At 44.3% G+C, this 19,581-nt stretch overlaps 1 protein-coding gene across 3 annotated transcripts in view; it reads left to right on the forward strand.

The window, feature by feature from the left end:
• The first annotated feature begins 1,603 nt into the window (after positions 1-1,603).
• LOC147445801 (nicotinamide adenine dinucleotide transporter 1, chloroplastic-like) overlaps positions 1,604-19,581 on the forward strand; it is a 49,774-nt gene continuing 31,796 nt past the window's right edge. The window contains exons 1-4 of one of the 3 annotated variants that reach the window (XM_086525185.1): positions 1,604-1,920; positions 2,015-2,096; positions 2,315-2,410; positions 3,522-3,628. In XM_086525185.1, coding sequence (XP_086381311.1) covers positions 2,021-2,096; positions 2,315-2,410; positions 3,522-3,628 — 279 coding nt within the window. In that variant the 5' untranslated portion in view covers positions 1,604-1,920; positions 2,015-2,020. The remainder of the gene's footprint in view (positions 1,921-2,014; positions 2,097-2,314; positions 2,411-3,521; positions 3,629-19,581) is intronic. The other 2 variants (XM_086525187.1, XM_086525186.1) reach the window with 2 other exon arrangements.

The following is a 19,581-nucleotide window of genomic DNA, read 5'->3' on the forward strand; positions in this document are numbered from 1 at the left end:
TCCAGCATGCTCCAAATTGGTCTTACAACTGTGATAAATGTTAGATTTCTCTGCCTAGCCTAGTCCATTGGTCACGGACACACAGATTCGCCGATTTAAGCAGTGTGTAGATACTCATCTTGGTGCAAATCCGCCGATTTAGGCAGCACATTGATAAATCTCAAATTCATGATTTTTAAGCAATATCAAATGCAAATACGCCGATTTAGGCAGCATTAGTGTAGATTCGCCGATTTAAGCAGCACGTCTTATTGGTGTAGATTCGCCGATTTAGGCAATACCAATCACAAAAGCATGCTACAGTGGCTGGCCACCACTGTAACTGGTATGATTTTGTTACCCGGGTATAGAATTTTTTTTGGATTTGGAATTGGAATTGGATTTGGAATTGGTATATGATGCTTTTTTGTCGCGATAGTATTTATGGATTGGACTTGAGATTGATGAGAATTGATTATTGAACGATGAGTGTGACCAATGATATCTTGATTCATAAGGATATGACACATACTGCTTATTCTAGTGGTATGGGACACTAGAATAGGTAGTCTGTGGATGACGGCAGGCATAAGCAATGTTGTTTCATTTTATGGATTTTTATTTTACTATTTGATACAGATACCTAATCCTTGTTTTTGACAAGTATTGTTTGCAAATTTTTATCCTTACAACCGAGGACAGTTGCTTTCCAACGGAGAGGTATGTTTTAGAATTAACATTTTATTACTTATTGCAGCTGGCAGGTGGAACAGACTGGACCAAGCTAGGTCTATGCGAATGGAAATATATATATTGTACATCCTATTATTCAAGTGCTCTTTTATGAGCTTTGGCCATTTATGACCGGCCGGCCAATTTGTAGTCACATTTGAGCATTCAAAAAATCTATAAAACAAATACGTGCAAGAGGGAAATGGTCACTCTTGCACGGGGGGAGATTGCACCCAGTGTTTGTGTTATTCTCCTCTCTTCTCCCTTCTCTCTCGCCGTGCCGGCGTAGCACTCCACTCTAGGAGGTGTGTCTGCACGTGCTATCTTGCTCTCTCTCGCTCTCTATCTCTCTCTGTTTGCATACGTCGTGGTTATGTGCTATGGGAATCGCCAGGTATGCAGATTTGTCCGTTTATGCTAGACATTGTGTTATCTTGGGTATTTTGCAGGGCAGCCATGTTTCCGTCTGTAGCACTAGGTATGGGAGAGTCCTCTTAGGTTGGGTTCAGACGAGATGGAGGCAGAGGAGAGAAAAGGAACGTGAGCTGAGCAGGCCAAATCGGATTGGATGCAAAAAAGGCTCAACAGCTTCCCGACCCACCTTCCATATTTCGAGCCCCCCCTCGGAACACTTCTGTGCTACCTTCGCTTCGAAGTTGACTGGCTGGAGCAACGGGACCCTTTTTCCCATGCCAATGGAGTTGATCCTCATGTCATCGTCTATCGCTTTTTGTGAACATGGTAGAGCACAGAAAGAGCAGTAGCAAGAGTTTCCGCCGCCGCCATCTGAACCCCAGCCTTATTAGCGAGCATATAATTGGCTGCCACGTGGACGTGCTACCATTGACATTGGCCTTACTAAACGTTCCTTTAAGCCCTTTCCTCTTCAAAATTTTTGCCCTGTGAAGAAGCTCTTTTAATTGTTGTGAACCTGCGCACGAGTCTCCGGGGGCACACGCGCGCACACACACACACACGCCCAGCCCGGACGGCAAGAGAGAGTAGCGCAGGCCCCTCCTACGCTGCACAGCAAATACGTACCGCGCGTCTTTGCATACCAAACATCGGGCTCAAACAGAATACTCTTTACAAAGCTGCGCTTTTTATTTGAGACACACTCCTGATCTCTTTGTTTGTGGATGGTCCTGCCCCTTTGGGATTTGTTCCCCTCTCTAATGGCTACATGCCCCTGAGAGCTTGTACATTCCAGTAAGTATGGTCATCGTTTGGGTTCTTTTTCGTGTTTTTTGTCTTTCAGTCTCTGCAATATTTGGGGTTGCTGCTTTTGATGTTTCTGACAAAGAAACTCATGCGGAAGTGGATCGAAGGCATGGTGGAGACACATCGCTCCCAGATTTTCCATGCAGTGGCAGGAGCTGGGGCAGGTACATGCTTGTATTTTGCTCAACTTGCAGCTCGCACGTAGCACGCTTGTGAAACATAACACCTTATCAGTGAATTTATCGATATTTACAGAGTGCTCAGTGACAGAGGTTTTGAAATCTGCAAACTGCATGGCAATGCATGACCATAAATGTGAATCATGCTCAGCTGAAATCGTATCATTACTTGAACTAACAACTGGGCCTATCTTTTTGCGCAGGTGCTATTGCTGCCACTTTTGTCTGCCCCCTAGACGTGGTCAAGACGCGATTGCAGGTGTATGGAAATTCTGATCGAGCTTTTTCAAGGGGTCAAGGTAAGTCAAAATGACCACATTTTTTACCTCTTTGGCTGTTGATTTGATAAGTGTTATGATAGTTATTATACCACATTTGTATTGCAAATCTGTGGTGCAATTCGATAACTGAACTAAGATATATATTTCTTCATTTTTCCTAGTTGTCAATGGATTCACTGAGTGTATATATCTTGGTTTCTTTGGTACTGGCTTTGTAGCAGGAGTTATCCTTCAGGAAAGAATAACTGTACGATGTATCTGGGTTGTGTATCCAGCTGTCTTATACGTATTATGCCTATAAAGTTTCTCAATCATGCTTCTTTTATAGCATGGAGTGCTTTCGAGCTCTTTTGCAAAGAGTTCTTCAACATCAGTTCTTTTGTTTGCTTTTTTAAGAAAAGTCTCTTGCTCGTTAATGGTCTCCGTTCTCAACTACGTTTTGTCACTTTTCATCCCACCGTGTCTCTTGTATGTAAGGCAAGGTGTTGAAGAATGGAAGGCATTTGTGCCTGTACAACTTCGACAGCTTTCTTTGTGGTGCCAATGCAGAGAGTATTTTTCAGGGCAAGTCCAACAGGCTCGACACCTCCATCCATCACTGTCATAGACGCGTCTCTACATGAGGAACTTTGGCGTCACAGTCAGATGGATGCCCTAGGGCCATCGCCATATGTAGAGTGAGACGTCCACGAGGACATTGCTTACAGCTTCCTCATCACCAGCAGATTCTAGCCATGATTGTTTGCCATTGTAAGAATACTGTAAGGTGACTTGATGGACTCTTCTTCTTGAGGCAACCATTCATTGAGATTCTAGGTTAAGGAGAGACTACTTCTACAACTTGCAAGCTGGATCTACAACTTCAGAGTCTTTCATGAGTTTTTTCTTTTCTATTTTAGCTAGGGATTTAGTTGGGACTACACTTTGTGAGGAGAGATTTCATCATCAATTGTACCTTGGTTTGGTCTTATGGGCGCCTTTAAGAGATGTTAATACATCTGTCTTCCTTTCTTTCCTTTATGCTTTCTTATAATGTAGACAAATAGTTTCAGTTTGATGTTTCACATAGAGATGCAATTTTCAAAATTCTTAAGTAGTCATTTGTTGACAAATTTGTCGTGGAATGCAGGAGGCATAATAATAGGAACTTTGCGACAAATATTGAGAGATGAGGGATTTAGGGGCTTGTATCGTGGTTTGTCACCAACAATGTTTGCATTGCTTCCAAATTGGGCAGTAAGTATCTTTGCTTCATATTGTAGGTCTTTTTGTTTGGATGGCGGAGGGATTCAAATTCAGGTCTTTTTTGTTCACACAAGCATGCGAACCATCCATGAATCATGAATTGTGTTGGCAAGCCTTTGAAAGATGGTTGTGCATTGTTCTTGTATAGTCATCTGCTCTATACCGTTGGTGTTTTAATTTGAAGCTTAGGGTGCTTGCCAGGATCTCTCATATAGTTGTCCCACATTTTTCTTACCTGGTTTCGATGGTAATTTTGTACGTTGCTCTCATCAGCTAGCATGATATTGAACTCTAATTACATTACATCTTTGCTTTTAGTTTGTTTATATGGTGTTGTGCACCACAGATACACTATCACTAGACAAGTGCCCTCGGCCCCTGCCTAGCAAATGAGGGCTGGGAATAAACTCAACCCATAATATGGGAAAACCTATGAAGATAGGATAAATGGATGCAGGCCAAAAACTGTGCGACCTAGAGACGCTAGCCGTACAAGCATGCTTAGACCATCATGAAGCAACAGAGTGGCGTACAAGCATGCTTAGACCATCATGAAGCAACAGAGTGGCGTACAAGCATGCTTAGACCATCATGAAGCAACAGAGTGGCGTAAGTCTCCCCCCACCCCCCCCACCCCAGCATCTGTTGCTAAATAAATTTTTAGGAGCCGAAGATACGAGGCCTCGAATGAAGATGTCTATTGCGAAGCAACAGTCTTGGGAACTCCATCCGCAAAGAAATCCGTCAACCAGACAAGGGTGTTTGTGGATAAGCCAGACTAAGAAGTCTCCGCTGTCAAGATCCTCTTAGAAGAGGGTTTCCAGATCAACCTGTCTGAGCCAAAATGCCTATCTCTTGCCTTCAATTCTCTGGTTTCAACCAAAGCACGATCCACACCGAGAAGCTACAAGACCGCAAGTCAGATTGACTATCCTTCCATCAGGCTGGGAGATGACATCTGTACAGGTCGAGGAATGTGTATGTTGCAAGGTTACCGAAGGTGAACTCTAAAGGGGAGAATCCAAGGATCGAGAGAGAAGGAGAGCAACTATACAGCGGAGCAAGTAGTCAAAACGTGTATGATCCCTTGCATCTCACTAATAAACTCTAGAAGGAAGTCCAAAGTATCGAAGCTCTACTCTAGCCTGTAGATTAAGGTCGAGAAATGCTCCTCCAAGGTGATGTACATGTCGTACCAAGGTCCAATAGAAATCTCTGTTTGCATGTGGATGGTGTTGTCTTCTTTGGGATGTAAAAGTTCCCATATGCCATGAGAACAACCATCTCTCTCGTAAATTCACCTGTATGGTATGTACCGATCAAACCATATGTCATACCCCCTGTTGAGTCACAACCATGGAAGTCAAATTGGAATGAAAGATCCCCGGTAAATCTCATGCCAAATAGTGTACGTATGCACGCATCCGTGTGTAAGGGGAGGAGAGGGAGGAGTCACTCAATTGGAGGCAGCTTGAAGGTCTTAATTGATGAGGGTCATCCCTTGGGGGTTGCATCTTCTTGGTCACCATGGGCTGATGCCCCGTTTCTTTTGCAATCTCTCTATCCCTCTCTTTCTCTACCTTCTCCTCCTTGCTTTTGCTCCACTTTGACAAGATGCATACGTCTACCCATCCCTTCCACGGACCTTGGTTCCATAAAAAATCGGTTGGGGCATGGACAAGCCGATTATAGATAAAATGTTCTAGTCACTCATCTCTCAAACTCATACATCCTACTAGTATTGCCCTCATGATTTTCTCAAATTTTGAGGTTTTACACTCCTGCAATAGAATTTACACGTACATGCTTCACACAACATAAAAAGTCTCATAGACAAAGTTTATCTAGCAAGTTCCCGAACAAAACAGTAAGACAAACAACACCGCCTTGCTTGAAAGGGAATTAAACTTCAAACGAGGCAAAGTGGCACGGAGTTTTTGTCGCAAGTTTGTGACGTTGCATGACCGGAGGCCTCCCCAACTTTAGATTGTTCGAGGGGACTAGAAGGGTTATGATTCAATAATCTAGCCCTTCCCAACTTATCAGAGAACAGTGGAGGGGCCTTAAAACCTAAAAACAATGCAAAAGCGTAATTGTGGCTAACCCTCCGCAAATTGTGGTTGCAAATCACACCGAGTGATGACGTGGCTCTACGTCAATTTGTGTTAGCTTTTGGAGGCATAGCTTTTAGAAGTAAGAGCTTTTTGGGGTGCTGTGCTTTTGGGCCCTCTTTTAACCTTTATAAGTGTGCCAAGCCCTCTTCTCTTGACAAATTAACTTGGGAGCAATCGCAAAGAGAGGACCCTTGGACAATGTGCCTTGTGAAGCATCAATAATAAAGAAATAGTGGAAGGCCGCTAGTCTTTGGGGCCAGTGCATATGGAAGCGAAACTTTGCGGGTGAGAGCGCTAGGGACCTGATGCTTTTGAGATTGAAGCTTTTCATGTATTGCTTTTGGGAGGCCATGGGGCCTATTAAATTGTATCAAGGGTCTCTTTGTTTCTCAGTTTTGCCTGAGAGCACTGAGCAAAGAGGACCCTCACTTTGTATTTTGCTCAAGCATTAATATAAAAATAAATACTGAAAGGGGCGGTAGACTTTGGGGCCAATACCTCTAGGCACGGAACTACATCGGGCCGTGTCGTATCTATGGAAGTGTGATAAAGTTTGTGAAGTAAATTCAAGTGATTTATCGTGTGTCGTGCCGGATTTGCAACTTGGGGTGTCCAAGTCTGCTACAGAACCACCCGCTTAATGAGGTCCATTCACGATGGCGTGATGCCACCCTCTCACTTAGCTATGAAGAAGAAAGAAAAGTGCAAAAAAGAAAAAACTGTACTCACAAGAAGAGTTCGATGATTCTCTTGAGCAGAAGGTGAATAAACTAATGAATACTACAAAGCATTCTCAAAAGAAGAGTTGTTCAATTGATTATCTCGGCTACTTAGGGTGAAAAGCTTCTTTCAAGGAAGCAAGCAAATCCAAGAAGTGTGTTCGCTTTGAGGATGATCCTAGTTCGTCGTCTTCGTCTTCAGAGAGACTCAAAAAGGTAAGAGAAGAAGTCTAGAAAGCACCAAAAGCATTCTAGTAGTTCCAACAAGCAAGACCTTATCCTCTGATGGTTTGGACACTGACATGTCATTATCTATTGTAAGGTGCAGCGGAATGAATGTTGTTCTTTCTCAAGATGAGTGCTCCATAATGTGCTCAAGGTTCCTTTTTGTTCTTATGGAAGGGAGAGCCTTCCGTCTTTAATGAGAGAGTGCAATGATCACGAACAAAGTGAGTGGACACTGTGCGTGCAAATGTGTGAGACTGAGAGATAGAGAGAAGAAATACGACACTAGAGACGTAAAACCCTCCTCCGAAGGCCCCACTCGTTGGCGAGAGTGGTCTACGATTGATTGCACAAACTGGTACAAAGTGTATGCATGAAACTGATGCAAGTCTAGACTAGGTCGATGTCGACGACGGGGGTGACGAGACAGACGTTGTGGCTGAAATCTGATGGTCTTTATCTGCTGTCCAAAAAACGCTGCTGGCTGAATTCTGTGACTGCTGAAAACGCTGATTTTTCTGGTCTTATGGCTGAAAATCTGCTGGTACTGTGGGGCTGAAATGGCTATGGAAAGGGACTGAAAACAACCTGCTGAAAATCGCCAAATGCTGAAATCTACAACGGGCAATGCATGGATGAAAAACGCTAGGTTGGATGACGCTTGGCGATGGGTGTTTTGCTGAAAACGCTAGGTCTTGTGATGGCTCTGCGGTGATGATCTGATGAAATCGCCAGGTTGAGGGAGGCTAGGCGATGATGATAAAAAACGCTAGGACTTGCTTGAGGGGAAAATCGCCCAAGTGGGAGTCTTGCTGAGAGAGAGGGAAACCTGTTGCCAAAGGCCTGCATTCTCCTTGCTCATCTGCCAAATAGTGCTGAGCTTGGTTTGCTTATATATTATCTTACCCCATTTGCCCTACCTACTTTCCAACAAAAGTCACTTAAATTAATAAGTGAAAAATGTCAAAAATAGGTAAAATAGGCTAAATGCGTTGGAAAATTCCCCTGAAGGATTCTGATGGAATGCTTATGATCATGCTGTGTGCAACCAGAGGATATGCATCTACACTAAGTGCCTGGTCATGCACGGTCTGCAAACAGACTCACAAAAGTGCCAGAACAATTCTAATCTAGACTTATTGGACTGACGGAACCCTTGTTATCAAGTAGCTTGTCCACGGACACATAGATGTGTCACGTGACATCCCCTCTTTTTTAAAGTGAGGTATTGGTACCGAGCTGCATGGCTTCCTTGTAGTCTGCCAACAACTCTGGATAATCCTTGAAAAACTCTTCGTCGACCAACACCGCTTCGCGGGTTCCTCGATCCTTGAACTTCAAAAAGTATTGTCTCACTTGCTTCTTCGAACCATGTCGAAACCGATGCAACAACACTTGCTCCGGCTCCCTGACTTCAGCTTCATCGATGATCTCCGGCTCTTCTTCTTCCGAAATGTCCTTTGGAGGTGTTCCCTGAAACACTTTCAACCAAGACACATGGAAAACGTTGTGCATTGACCATGAGTTAGGCAACTGCAATTTCATTGAAACCTCATTTATCTTTTTAATGACTGGAAATGGACCATACATACGAAAAGACAACTTTGGACACTTCTTTCCAACTTGTTGAAGACGTTGCTTCATGATTCTTAAATACACCCAATCTCCTTCCTTGATTGAAACCTCCTAACGATGCTTGTTAGCTTGCCGTGAATAAGATTCTTGAGCCTTGCTTAGCCGAAGCTTCACACTCTCAGAAATCTCATCCAATGACTGACTTTCAACATTGGCATCACGCATTTGCCGTGAATAAGATTCTTGAGCCTTGCTTAGCCGAAGCTTCACACTCTCAGAAATCTCATCCAATGACTGACTTTCAACATTGGCATCAAGCATTTGCTGTGAATAAGATTCTTGAGCCTTGCTTAGCCGAAGCTTCACACTCAGAAATCTCATCCAACGACTGACTTTCAGCATTGGCATCATGCATTTGACTGACCGAGCGAGTCAAAAGTGACTGGAGCGGACGGCCAAAAGCTGACTCATACGGAGTTCGACCAATGGCAGAAGAAAAAGAGTCATTCAAAATAGCCTGAACCAATGGGAGATAGAGCTGCCACTGAGACTGCTGATCATGCATATTTGACTTTAAAACATCAAAAGCCAATTGATTGTGAATTTCTGTTTGACCATCTGACTGTGGATGAAAAGTCGATGAAAAATTCAACTTAGTGCCAAAATTTTCAAAGAGTGCGCGCCAAAAATTGGACGTGAACTTATCATCCCTATCTGAAACAATTGATTTTGGCAAACCACAGAGGGGGTACCAATGCTTAATGAACAACCGTGCTACATCTTGTGCAGTAACTGTGGCTTTACAAGGAATCAACATGCAAAACTTGCTGAAACGATCAACAATTGTCAAACATTGAGTGTTCCTTGAATGCAAACTTGGTGGTCGGTTAGTCACAAAATCCATGGAAACATCTTGAAAAGGTTTATCGGGAATAGGCAGCGGAAGCAAGAGGCTTTGCTGCGTACCTCGATGAGCTTTTACTTTTTGACATATAGTGCACTGTGTGACATAACGATACACATTTTTTCGCATTTTAGGCCAATAAAAGAATCTTTTAATTTTTTCCAAAGTGGGGTTCATTTCCTGTGCTCACCCGTGAGAGAATCATGTGCATCATGCAATATGGTTGGCCTAAGAGAGGGCAACACACATAAACGTTGACGAAAATACAACAAAACATCATGAATGAGATAGTTGCTTCGCCCTTGGGAAGCAAGAGCCTGCAACCAATGCTTACCAAACTCGGAATCCGCATACTGATTCTTCATGCTGTCGAAAGACTCACCCTAAATAGAAAATGTGGATCTTGACTCAAGAGCCAATATCTGTCCTTTGCGACTCAACGCATCTGCAACAGGGTTAGCTTTTCCAGGCACATACTCAATCAAACCTCTAAATTGCTCAAAAAATTGTGACCACCGTGCTTTGCGATCACTCCAATGTACACTAGGCATAGAATGGAGCCACTTGAGGGCTTGATGATGTGTGCGAACTGTAAACTCTCTACCACAAAGAAAATGCTTCCAATGCTTAAGAGAGTGAATGACAAACAAGAGTTCTTTATCATAAATTGAATAATTCTTTTCCGCACTATTGAGCTTCCGGCTAAGGAAAGCTACAGGACGACCATGCTGTTGAAGCACAACACGTATGGCGACATTGCTCGCATCCGTCCATACCTCAAAGGGATCATCCCAAGAGGCAAGGATAAGACACGATGCTTCTGTCACCGCAACCTTGAGAGCTGCGAAAGCCTCAATGGTTGCTTCGGGCAAGTCTACGCACTGACGGCGAGTATTTACCCCTTTCAAAACATCAGTCATAGGTGTAACAATGTGTGCAAAATTCTCTATGTGCGAACTATATGCTTGACATAAACCAAGAAAAGAACGCACATCATATGCAGTTTTGGCCAAATCCCAATTACGAACCTGTTCCACCTTCGAGGGATCTAGCTTGACGCCTTCTGCAGAAATGATATAACCCAGATAAGTGACTTCAGTAAGAAAAAATTCAGACTTCTTAGCTGCAATGTACAACTGACACTCATCCAAACGGGTTAGTACCCTTTCGACATCTCTTTCATGTTGCTCCCACGATGCAGAAAAAATGAGAATATCATCCAAAAAGATGAACACACATACACCGACCATATCACCGAAACGACCTACCATGAGACGATTAAATGTACCCATGGCACCTGTCAATCCAAAAGGCATAACAATATACTCTCATTGCCCTCGCTCGGTGCGAAAAGCTGTCTTGAAAATGTCGCCTTTGAATACCCGTACATGATGGTATCCACTTTTGAGATCGACCTTGCTGAAAACCTTTGCCCATTGAGCCTATCGAGGATATACTCAATGTGTGGCATCGAAAACTTGTTCTTGACGGTCATCTTGTTTAATGCCCTATAATCAACACACAAACGAGACGAACCATCCTTCTTGCGAACAAATAAAATAGGAGCAGCAAAAGGACTTACACTAGGACGTATGAATCCTCTAGCCACCAACTCCGTGAGTTGTCGCTCTAACTCTTCCTGCTGTGTCTTGTTCAAACGATAGGGAGCCTTACGGACAGGCTGTGCCCCCTCCATAAGCTGGATGCGATGGTCCTCCGGCCGCTCAGGTGGGAGACGAGGTGGAAGATCATCCTGCAAAAAGAGATGTTTAAACTTCGTAAACAAATCTGAATACTTAGCTGGAGCCTGAATGCTCTGGGAAATTGGAGCAGCATAGATGAATGTTGCTTGTGCTCCTTGTTGTAATTCGCGCTTTACCTGTACATGAGAGATGAGAGGCAAAGAATACAAGCCCTCCTCAGCACGAATGATGAGGTGGGAGTCAGTTTTGGCATGCAAAGTGAGAGTGTTAGCCTCCCAATCAATGAGAGGGTTAAGCTCACGAAACCATTTAATGCCCAAAATCATATCACATCCTAAGAGAGGAGACACAAGAAATTTCCGACGGAAAGCAGCTTGTTGAACGGTAAACATCACATCGAGGCACTCTTTCGTGATGAGAGAGTCCATACCAGGAGCAAAGCTAGAAACCTCGAGAGGAGATTTTTGACTAACCTCTAGGCGGGCTCTCTCAACAAGAGAGGGACTGATCACATCATGCATACTACCTGGATCAAACAATATAATAAGACGCTAATCCTTTACACGACCATAACACTTCATGAGAGACTCATCAATGTGTGTGTCAGAGTCATGAGAAGATTCAGCTTGGTTCACTATAGTACTTGTGGTTGTTGTGGGTGCCTTTGGTTCTTTAGGTGGGGCCGTCTTAGGACAAGCCTTCTTAATGTGACCCTTGACGTGACATTGATAACATCTACCTTCCTTAGCATAAATCACTTGTTCTTCAGCCGTGATGTATCCTCCTACAATTCCTTGTGCAGCTTTTTCATATGGGGTTAGCTTAGGTTTTGCAGGTGCTTTAGTTTTACCCTTAGATTCATTGCTAAGAGTTCTTTTCCGAGGAATTAGAGGAAGAAGAGCTAGAAGAGTTACCATTCTTACCATTCTGCGTGTTCTGAGAATTCTGAGGGGTTCTGTATAACAGACTTGGACACTCCAAGTCAAGAATCAACCGCGACAACACCAAATAACCACTTCAAAACAATTCACAGATCACAATAGATTTGCACTGGCCCGGCGGAGTTCCGTTCCTAGAGATATTGGCCCCAAAGACTGGCGCCCCTTTCGGTATTTCTTTTTGTATTAATCAATCATCAAAGTACAAGAGAGCGGTTAGGGTTTCACTCTCAGACTCTGCGTCCAGATGCTCTGAGAAGTGAGGCCCTCACCACTAATTTAAAGGTTACAAGGGATGCCCAAAAGCAGAGCCCCAAAAGCTTGAAAGCAAAAGCAGATTCTCTCTCTCTCAATGAGAGTCAGTAAAAAGCAAGTTCTCTTTTTCTCTTTCTTTCTCCCATTTTTTTTTAAATTTTAATATTTTGCCTCCGCGATTTCTGGAAATTAGGGTTTCTGGCAAAAACTAGGGTTCGCAGGAATTTTAGGGTTTTGCCAGAAATTAGGGTTTCTGTTGTCCGCCACGTCATCACTATGTGACATACCCCCCTCTTGAAAGCATTGTAATCGACCGTGATTACGCCTGCAAAACCGACAAAAGCCATAAACCGTCTTAGCAGACACTGACTGTTAGTATCTACGTACTAGGAACACACATCTAGCACATGTACAAAATCGATAGTCACATCACACGACATCACAGGACATCACCAGACATCACAGGACATCACATGACATTCAACATTCATTCGGATCTTAGACCATGATTTATCGGCAATGTAGCTAGCAATCACATCTAGGTCCAATCGGGACCTCAACGATGTCCGATTGTCTAACCCCTATTGCAACCATGTCTATTCGAGATCAATCAGACCAAAATGCTGCAGTCATTTCGGTTATCAGTTCCTGCACTCACAAGAAGTCAAGAACAAATCAGTATCATAATCAGGAATTCCATTTCATAAAGTCATCCAGCAGAATACTGTCAGCTCTCAGTATCCCCGAACCTCAAAGAGACATCAGTGACTTTAGTATCAAAATCGAGGCATCTGTTGACAAAGGAGTGGAGTAACTCCCCTCTTGTGCATCCCATTGCACCAGATCTCCGGCCAAGCTGAATTCTGGGTTCCGTTTGGAGTAGACTATGCTAAACCAAAGCATTGAGGTAAAGTTTCACAATCCGAGGAGTATCTGCTAGGTCCTCCTCCTCCATCCACTTCGCATCAAATGCAGGAAAGTTCTTGAACTAAACCAGGAACCGCCTTCAGACTTTACCTTTCTTCGTATCATTATGTGCCAAAATCTATTCAGGAACAAGGATCTCCTCGTTTTCTTCCACTGCGGGTTGCTCATCGGGCTCCCCATCATTAGGCACATCACCCTTAACAGGGTTCAAGAGACTCACATGCAATGCATTATGAATCCTCCAAGTATCTGGCAGTTCCAATCGGAAGGAGACATCATTTATCTTGTCAGTGCTCTGGAAAGGTCCGTAGTATCACATACTAAGCTTTGGAAAAAGCCTCTCCTTTCCCTTTTTCTTTCGCAGGCGTGCCTTCTCAAAAGTAAGAGCACCCAATCATCCTCCTTCAATTTCAAGTCGCGACAATGGCGATCTGCTGCCTTTTTCTGTCGTTCTTGAGACTCTTGTAAAGTCTCGCGAACCTTGGCAAAAGCCGTATCCAGATCTCGCGAATATTCATCCGCTTCCAATATCTAATCTTTCGTGCTCAAGAAGGATGGAACCTTCGCAGCACTTTCAACAATCTCACATGGCGTCGTCCCCGTCAAAGAGTGTATCGTGTTATTGTAGGCAAATTCCACCAAAGGTAAGTTCTTTTTCCATTGAGTCTTCTGATCCGAGATACAAGACTTCAATAAATCTAAAATCACTGAATTGGCAATCTCAAATTGCCCATCAGTCTGCAAGTGGAACGATGACGAGAACTGCAACTGCGTGCCAATGTTCTCCCAAATTGCCTTCCAAAACAAACTCATAAATCTGGGGTCTCTGTCGGAGACAATCTTCTTAGACGTGCCATGTAATCGAGAAATCATCGTGATCTTTCTGTGTTCTCGGGAGACCAAAAATGAAATCCATTGCAATACTTTCCTAGGGGTGGGTGGGTACGGGTAAAGGCTGTAACAATCCCTGTGCCTTTTGCCTGTCAAACTTGACCTTCTGGCATACCAAGCAACTGCGCACAAACTCTTCCACATCCTTTTTGAGTCTCGGCCCAAAGAAGTATCTCTCTACCCCCTTCATGGTGGTAGCAATGCCGCGGTGACCCGTAAAAGGTGGATAGTGGCATTCAATCATAACCTTATCCCTCAACGGCTGTGTAACGCACAACATAGTCTTTTTCATCAAGTAGCCTTCCCGAAGGGAGTATCCCGCTACTGTCTCCCCATCTCGTATCCGTGTGAAAATATCTGCAAAATCTGTATCTGTGGCATACTGATCGACCATATCCTCGAAGCTCTTATGATGTATCGCGGAAATAGCCAGAACCAACGGTTTTCGAGACAAAGCATCTGCCACCACATTCTTCTGTCCTTGCACATGGACAATCTGGAAGTGGAACTATGACAAGATGTTCGTCCATCGCATCTGCTTTTCTGAAAGCTGCTTGTGTGACAAGAAGTAGCGCAAACTCTGATGGTCTGTAAAGACAGTAAAATCTGCTCCGAGTAGGTAATGCCGCCACTGAGTAAGAGCATGGATAACCGCCAAAAGCTCTTTCTCATAAATCTGTGCTTTCATCTCCGGCCTAGAGAACAAACGGCTCTCGTAAGCTATGACATGGCCTTCTTGCATCAAGACCGCACCCAGACTACAACCACAAGCATCACAATATACTTCAAATGACTTCTGCAAGTCCAACAAAGTCAAAATAGGTCCCGTAGTCAATTTCTCTTTCAGTATCTGAAAGGCAGTCACCTCTGTGGGTCCCCACGAAAAAGGTACTCCTTTTTGTGTCAAGGTATGCAAAGGGGAAGCAACCTCTGCAAACTTTTGTATGAACCGCCTGTAGTACGAACACAATCCCAAGAAGCTTCTAACTTCATGGACATTCCTCAAATCTGGCCAATCACGGATAGTCTCTATCTTGGCCGGGTCCATTTGCACTCCTGCTGTTGACACAATGTGTCCCAAAAAGTGTATCTCTGGTAGGAAAAATTCACTTTTCTTTGCATTAATCACTAACGTGTGATCTCGTAATGCCTGAAAGACTTGAAGCAGATGATCTCTGTGTTTTGCCTCATTCTTGGAGAAAACAATGATGTCGTCAAAGAAAGTGCCAACAAATAGCCTGTACTCTCGAAAAATCCTATCCATCATCCGGTTAAATGTCGCAAGAGCATTGGTTAAGCCAAAAGGTATCACCAAAAACTCAAATAACCCAAAAGTCGTCCGAAAAGCTGTCTTGTAGACATCTCTTGGCGCTATCTTGATCTGATGATATCCACTCTTCAAGTCAATCCTGCTAAAGCACGAGGATCCCTGTAACCTGTCAAGTATATCATCGATCCTAGGAATCGGAAATCTGTTCTTGATGGTGATTTCGTTGAGAGTGCTATAATCGATGCACATTCTCCAAGATCCGTCTTTCTTCAAAACCAACAACACTGGAGAGCAATACGGTGAAGTACTAGGTTGGACAAGACCCTTTTCCAAGAGGTCTTTCACTTGGTTCATAATCTTTTCATTCTGTACTCGGCTCACACGATAAGGTGGCCGATTCGGTGGCGTGCTTCCAGGTATCAGATCAATGGTTTGATCTTCAGGCCCTCTGAAAAGCAATCGGCATGAGTGTGGAGAAAAATCTTGGCGTTCTTTCGATCAGGTCAAAACATATTCAACCTTTATCCATCGTTCAGTTCTCTTCCAAAAGAATGAGTAAGAAACTGAAGTTCATCAAGTACAATCTCTAAGCCCTTCATTTATCAAAGTCGCTTTCTCGGCCCGGTAGTCAACCACGGCGTAGTTCTTGTGGTACCAAGGGATCCTGAGTAGAACGTCACTCGCGTGCCCTGAACACCCCTGTCATTGCAAACGAAGTTTGCCAATGCTCGGTGTAATGGCAACATCCCATCCGGGTGCCAGTCGAACTACCTCCGCCTATGGCATCAGTCTATTGGGCGTAATTCCAAATCGAGCCGCCAATTCAAAGTGAAAAGAAGTTGGCCTTGGCTCCTTCAAAAGAGCTTCCTGATCCTTCACTTTGCCCCAAAAGCGGCAAAGTTTGTACTTTCATTCATTAGATTCGATGCAGGTCCCACGCCATGTGGTACTAGTTCTGTTTTTCTATCTGCCTTTTCTGCCACGTTCCTCAGCTGCTCTCGAACTCTCAGGCCTGTCGTCGTCTTTATCATGCTGTTCTTTCTGTGCCTTTTTAGGCACTTCGCGGAGATATGTCCCTGTTCCCCGCATCCAAAGCACTTCCCCTCTCTGATGAAGTGAGCTCTCTCCTCAGGAGTAAGCTTGGGTCGTGCATCCTTTTTTCTCTGGGTTGCTCTTTTTCTTTCTACTTTCATTCCGAAAAGTTTGTTCGGCTCGTTGTGTCATGGCCTCATCTCTGGGGTAGGTCAGACTGCCAGAGTGAATGGCAAAGCCCCTCTTCGCATGACTCATCAACTCCTGAATAGAAGCTGACTTCTGTTCCAAGCAGTGATCTCGGATCTCTGTAGGTAGACCCAAGGTAAACCGCTCAATCTGTTCTCTGAACGAGATCTTCTTGAATGAAGAGGCGGGTAGAAAAGAGCTCCAGAATCTTTCACAATAAGCATTGATTGTATCTTTCTTGGTCATCCGAAGATGGTTCCAGATCTTGGAGTGCTCTGAATAGCGTCCTCCCGCGAAAGCGATGTCCAATTGCTGTATAAAAGACAAAGCCTTCGAAGCATCTGAGTATCCTGAAAAAGTATCAAACTTGAGCGAGTGGCCACCTTCCTTAAACTCTCGGACTTTCTTGCTTTCATCTTCGAGAAAGTCATACTGGTTGGCTTTGTAAAAATTCTTCTTGTTCGCATAAAACTTTCCGTCATCGGAATCTGAGCTGTCTGTAGACGAGTCCTCAGTAGAACTGTTAGTCTCTGGGCGAGATGTAGCCTTCTTTGCCTTTTTCTTGCCCTTTCCAAAGCTTTGTTTCTTGCTTCGCTTTTTGCTTTTCCTGTCTTCTTCGCTCGAGTCTGAAGAGCTAGAAGAACTGTCAGAAGAAGAAGAAGAAGAAGAAGAACTGGGTAGGCCTTCAAACTTGACGCGCTTCTTCAGTTTCTTTGCCTTGTCGAATGTCGACCGACGACCCAAATATCCCGGGAAGTCAGTGCCTTTCTTCTGCTTTTTTCCGTGCTTTTTGTCCTTCTTTTGCACGTCGAAAAGCTGAGCAATCCGTGCATCAACCACATTCTCTAGTTCCTTCTCCGTATATTTCTTGGAGGCAGAAGATTTCTTGAGAGCGGGTTTCGGGAGTGGTGTTGTGGTTCTCTGCCACTCTGTCTGTACCTCTTCCAAAGAGGTCTGGTTCATATATTTTGCCATCTTCGGGTCCTTGGCAAAATTGAGCATCATCTTTGTTGCATCGCCGATCAACTGGCGACGCTCTATCTCTCGCCGCTCTGCCTAAGTAGGCCAAGGCGAGCCATACTCTCTGCCTGAATCTTTGTTGTGATCCCAGCCCGCATCTCCAGATGCAGAGGGAGTCAACTTTTTGCTTTTCCTGTCTTCTTTTTTTTTATAAATTTTAATATTCCGCCTTCGCGATTTCCAAAAATTAGGGTTTGCAGGAATTTTAGGGTTTCTGGCAGAAATTAGGATTTCTGCTGTCCGCCACGTCATCACTTTGTGACAGAATCCTTGAGAAGTCTTGTTTTCCTTAGGCTTTCCCTTGTGCTTTATCTCGTGTGCGAGAGCAATCGCTACTGCCTTGTTGAGATTGATTGGATCAAGTACCTCGACATCATACTTGATATACTCGTCCAATCCATAAAGGAATGCCTCCTTGTGCTCCACATCCGATTTGCGTAATTGAGTGTCGAGCTGCAAAACACGATTAGAGAAAGACATAACCAGCATACCATTTTGCTTGAGAGCGCGTATATCGTCCTTCAATCGTGCGAGGTACTGAGGTGGCATAAACCGCTCCTTGAGCTTGTCTTGGAAATTAGCCCAATTGAAGGAATGGGGCGTGAGTTCGTCGGCTTCCTCTAGGTGCGCGGCTAACTGTGCCTCTTGACATGCGTGGTACCAATTGATGGCATCACTGGCAAGGTACATAGCTGCCGTCAAAACCTTGCTATTCCCTGTCTTCTTAGTTGTCGCAAAATAAGCATTAAATTGATGCAATCAAGAATGAATAACCATAGCATCCATCTTACCATCATACCTACTGAAAGTCGGCTTCTCTGTGACTAGATTGTTGGAGTCTGCATCATGGCTTGCGCCACTTGAGGAACTACCAACTTCTTTGACTGGTTCAGACTTCGAGGCAAGAACTTGTCGAGCCAATTCTTGAGTGCGGAGTTCTCTTTGAGCCTCACGCTCGGCCTCCAAGGTTGCTCTTTGAGCCTCCTGATCGGCCTCCCAAGCCGCTCGTCTTGCTTCAGCTTCCTCCTTTCTTTGTGCTTTTCTTTCTTTTCATTCATCGCGCTCGCGTTCCAAGGCAATGCGAGTCGCTTCTTGTTTGGCCATCATGTCCATCATCGTCTTGACCATCGCCTCCATAGGATTTGGTACAATTTGTGGTGTAGATGGCGAAGGGGGAGGGTCGGAAAAATCTCTTAGTGGGGAAAATTCTTCGTCGCCTCTCTCATGCTCATCACTTGTATGCGAAGTATCCATTCCGCTTCTGGTGATGACCATGCACTTTGATCTTTGGTTCTTAAGTTTACGAGGAACTTGGGTTCTTGAGGGTCTTGAGGTTTTTCTTTCGCTTGCAATTTGTGTTTGAGAAGGATCTTCTCTTCACTCGAGTTCTATTCTTTTCCGCGGGCCCACCCCTTGGCGGCCTTGCGCTCACACCAAGGTTGCTTTTTCCCACCTCACGTCGATTGGCCGCTAAGTGCACGGTCCGCTCTCAATGAGTGAAAAGAGGCACAAGGGGAGGCTGGACAAGCCCTTCTTTCTTGGGATTCCTATCACTCTTCAAAAACACGATTAGGAATCGACACGCCCAAGCGAACTTGGGTTCGTGCGACCGCAACAAGCAAAAAAATTCTTGTGATTCTTGTGGTTCTTTCCTTGAGTGATACAGAACAGTGCCAAAGCTATGATACCATTGTAAGGTGCAGCGGAATGAATGTTGTTCTTTCTCAAGATGAGTGCTCCATAATGTGCTCAAGGTTCCTTTTTGTTCTTATTGAAGAGAGAGCCTTCCGTCTTTAATGAGAGAGTGCAATGATCACGAACAAAGTGAGTGGACACTGTGCGTGCAAGTGTATGAGACTGAGAGATAGAGAGAGAAGAGAAATACGACACCAAAGACGTTGTAAAACCCTCCTCCGAAGGCCCCACTCTCGTTGGCGAGAGTGGTCTACGATTGATTGCACAAACTGGTACAAAGTGTGCATGAAACTGATGCAAGTCTAGACTAGGTCGATGTCGACGATGGGGGTGACGAGACCGACGTTGTGGCTGAAATCTGATGATCTTTATCTGCTGTCCAAAAAACGTTGCTGGTTGAATTCTGCGATTGTTGAAAACGTTGTGGAAAACGCTGATTTTGCTGGTCTTTATGGCTGAAAATCTGCTGCTACTGTGGGGCTGAAAT

The sequence above is a fragment of the Adiantum capillus-veneris genome, chromosome 12 (assembly GCF_014529385.1).
Source record: "Adiantum capillus-veneris isolate H3 chromosome 12, ASM1452938v2, whole genome shotgun sequence".
Lineage (NCBI taxonomy): Eukaryota > Viridiplantae > Streptophyta > Polypodiopsida > Polypodiales > Pteridaceae > Adiantum > Adiantum capillus-veneris.